The 3,359-nt window shown below is 29.3% G+C and overlaps 1 protein-coding gene across 1 annotated transcript; it reads left to right on the forward strand.

The window, feature by feature from the left end:
* The first annotated feature begins 1,011 nt into the window (after positions 1 to 1,011).
* LOC105623212 (adenylate kinase isoenzyme 6-like) lies at positions 1,012 to 2,778 on the forward strand. Its single transcript, XM_012204611.1, has 3 exons — positions 1,012 to 1,051; positions 1,124 to 1,275; positions 2,431 to 2,778. The coding sequence occupies exons 1-3, from the start codon at positions 1,012 to 1,014 to the stop codon at positions 2,776 to 2,778; spliced, it is 540 nt and encodes a 179-aa protein (XP_012060001.1).
* The last annotated feature ends 581 nt before the right edge of the window (positions 2,779 to 3,359 follow it).

Genomic DNA, 3,359 nt, shown 5'->3' on the forward strand with positions numbered 1-3,359 from the left:
AAGTTAATGAGAAGCATGGATTGGAATAATGTTAGAATTTTATATACAGAACAATTATTCAAAAGAAGAATTTAAGAAGATGATATATATAAAAAGCCAAATAAGTATAAATAAAAGCACACTGAAGGTTTGCCTGACGTTTATTTACCTTTTCTCTCTTACACATAAAAATAATTCTAGAAGAAGCTAAACTTTTGACGCACATATAAATAGCGGACACACATGAGTATATTAACAAACAATAATATACAATGTCACGACGTTTTCATCTGTGAAGGAATTGTTTAAGACTTATCATTTTGCTGTAAAAACAGGTAACGAATTGTTAATCTTTATTAAATTTATTAGAAAATATTAATAATACTATAATTATTTTAAAATTAGAATCTAGTAATTCTCGTTCTACATAATTTGCAATATTGGCTCAACAATCACGTTTTATGATGTATTTGTACAAGAAAGAAAGCGTTAATTTATAATTATATTTATATCATTGAATTTTAATATTAACCGTTAAATTTATGTAATTTCTGCGTTTTTATTGATATTTGTAAATTTATTGAAAATGGCCGGATTGTGACCGAAATGTCTAAATAATTTATAAATTTAATTACATATTAAATATTACAAAGAATAACTTATGTGCTTTTATGCTCTTTTTTTGTTAATTTTTAGTAAGATTTAGATTTTTATTTATTTTTAACAAAAATAGCAGCTGTCTGAATTTTGAATAAATTGGGCATGAATTTTTGTACTCACTCAATATATTCAAATGACATGAGAAGTTTGTTCACGTCGCATGCTCCTACTTCTTCTAATTGTAGCTCCTATTCACTCAACTTAGAGTGAGTTCGAGCATGCGAACAAATCTTGTGTTATTTCTTATATTTTTTTATCGCTGTTATTAGAATACAGTCAACAACGATCAACTTGATAGGGCCACGTGTCATTAATAAAGAAAGAAAAAAATTAGCATCATTCTAATTGTTGTTACATCTGCATTTCTACAAAATGAACACGCGTAGGAGCTTACCTAACATTTTACTATGTGGTATGTGATAGCATTGTTGTTATTCAGTATAAATTCTAAATACCCTTAATAATTGTTGTCAATGTTTTTTAGGCCCACCTGGCGTAGGCAAGAGTACTTTGGCGAATTTGTTGGAAGAAGATACTGAATTAAACTGGATCGATGTCAATAAAGTAGCTATTGATAGTGGATGTGTAAGCGAGTATGACGAAGAGTTACAATGCAGCATATTCGACGGAAACACGGTAATTATTCTTGTAGCCATGGACCCAGTTTCCACCATAGATTCGAACATAGGATCAGAATGCAAGAAGAACCAATCGAACCAACTACAATCGAATTAATTACCTTCAGATTCCTCTAATTCAACAATGACAGTTTTCCATGCCTGATTAATACTATTCTAAAATTATGCTTCTATTGGCCTTTCTTCGATCAGTGAACATATAGGTCGTGTTCCGATATGCACTGCCAGTACTGAAAATCTATAGTTCACGTTATAATCGGAGGAAGATCGATAGAAGTCGGCATAATTTTATGAAGGCAACACACTTACAGATATAATTGATTCATTCTCCTATCGGCGCTTCTCCTTTCAAAGGTGTGCGCGAGATTTAATGCGAGATTTAATCCCCTTTCTTACCGTTGCTACATGAGATACTGGCGCGCTTGCCCGCAAGAGTTATTAACGAGGAAAAAGAAAAGATATTATTCCTCTGTTACAGAGGATCTAACATCTGACTTGGTTCGAACCCTTAGTGGAAACTAGGCCACAGTTATATTTCATTAATATGTTTCACGTCACACGAATCTCTGATGATACTAGACTTTCAGGTTCGATTTGACATTTGCTATTAAAGTACTATAATTATAAAAGAATTTCTGATCACGTGGATACATAATTAAATGTATGCAATATTATACATTGATGCTGGCTAGCAATTCCTTTTTAATTTATCAAGGTTTGGTACCATCAACATAAGATTAATTTTAATCTTTGTTTTTTCAATTTATTCTTTATTTTTTTCTAATTCTGAATATAAAAAATTCTTGAAATTTGGAAAAAGTAAACAAAATTAAATTAAGATTTAAGATAATCTTATATTGGTAGAATTGGGTCCAAGAAACATAAACACATGCAATTGTCTGTTGCTAGTATAATACGAGCATTAGACTTTGTTCTTAACAATTACAATTTTTGTAGTTTTTTTAAATCATGAAATATATGTTATTTAATAAATATAATGAACAAATAAAGTCATTATAGATTATTGATGATCCATACAATGTTAAGTTTAAAATTAGCCAATAAGTTTGATTAAATTAAAATTATGAAATATTTTTTGTAAATTATATCTAGGTGTTAAATATACAAATTTTTGTTTGCAATATCTTTCTAGTTAGTGAAACTTATGGAGGATTGGATGAAAAAAGGAGGACAAATCGTGGACTATCGTACAGCCGACTTGTTCCCTCCAAGTTGGTTTGACGCTGTGTTTGTCCTTAAAGCAAACAATGCTACTTTAGACGACCGTCTACATAAAAGATGGAAGACAGAAAGAAAGACCAAGAACAAACCAGATAACAATCTAGGAGCTGAAATTTTTGTAATTGTTATCCATGAAACACAAGAGTCGTTTAACCCAGAAATAGTGTATGAACTAACGAACAATGTTCCAGAAGACATGCCAATTAATGTAGATAGAATACTTGAATGGATGGAGGAATGGATAAAAGATAATATGTAAAAATGAGAAAACATGCATCAAGTATTTCTTATGTAGACTTATTATCTCACTATTAATTTGAATAAAGAATTGAATAACAATAAAATATTAAATATTAAGATTAGGTTAGATTTAATATTAAATATTAAATATTATATAAACCCAGCAAATGAGAATTAAAATGGATTGAAATTTTTTTCTATCCGAATGCGTATTTTATATATTATAGAGAATACTTTTTTTTGGATTTAATTGGATTCAATTAGATTCAATTGGATACAATTGGATTGAAAAACTGCATTTCCTATTCAAAATTTTGAATTGAATAGTATTCACAAAGAGAAACCTGAGAGAGGACACCTGACGGCCCAAACCTTTAACCGCAAAATGCTGTCGCGCTACTACTGCCCTCTGACAAAATGGATGTAAACTATACAGCAATATTCACTTTTTTTTAGTGAATTTTATCTTATAATATTTAGTTTATAATATTTTATTTTATAATATCTTATATAAAATTACGAAGTTATGATTATGCAAATTTTCAGCCCATTTTTATCAAACATAATTACTAGTATGGATCAAAATCTTTATAATTACTA

Source organism: Atta cephalotes (genome assembly GCF_000143395.1).
Source record: "Atta cephalotes unplaced genomic scaffold scaffold00054, whole genome shotgun sequence".
NCBI classification, from domain to species: Eukaryota; Metazoa; Arthropoda; class Insecta; order Hymenoptera; family Formicidae; genus Atta; species Atta cephalotes.

What these genes read in the sequence shown, in the direction of transcription:
- LOC105623212 (XM_012204611.1), top strand. Translation starts at nt 1,012, where the DNA reads ATGAACACGCGTAGGAGCTTACCTAACATTTTACTATGTG. An exon ending in ACCTAACATTTTACTATGTG is followed by an intron (nt 1,052 to 1,123) that starts GTATGTGATAGC and finishes AATGTTTTTTAG; the next exon opens with GCCCACCTGGCGTAGGCAAG. An exon ending in GCATATTCGACGGAAACACG is followed by an intron (nt 1,276 to 2,430) that starts GTAATTATTCTT and finishes ATATCTTTCTAG; the next exon opens with TTAGTGAAACTTATGGAGGA.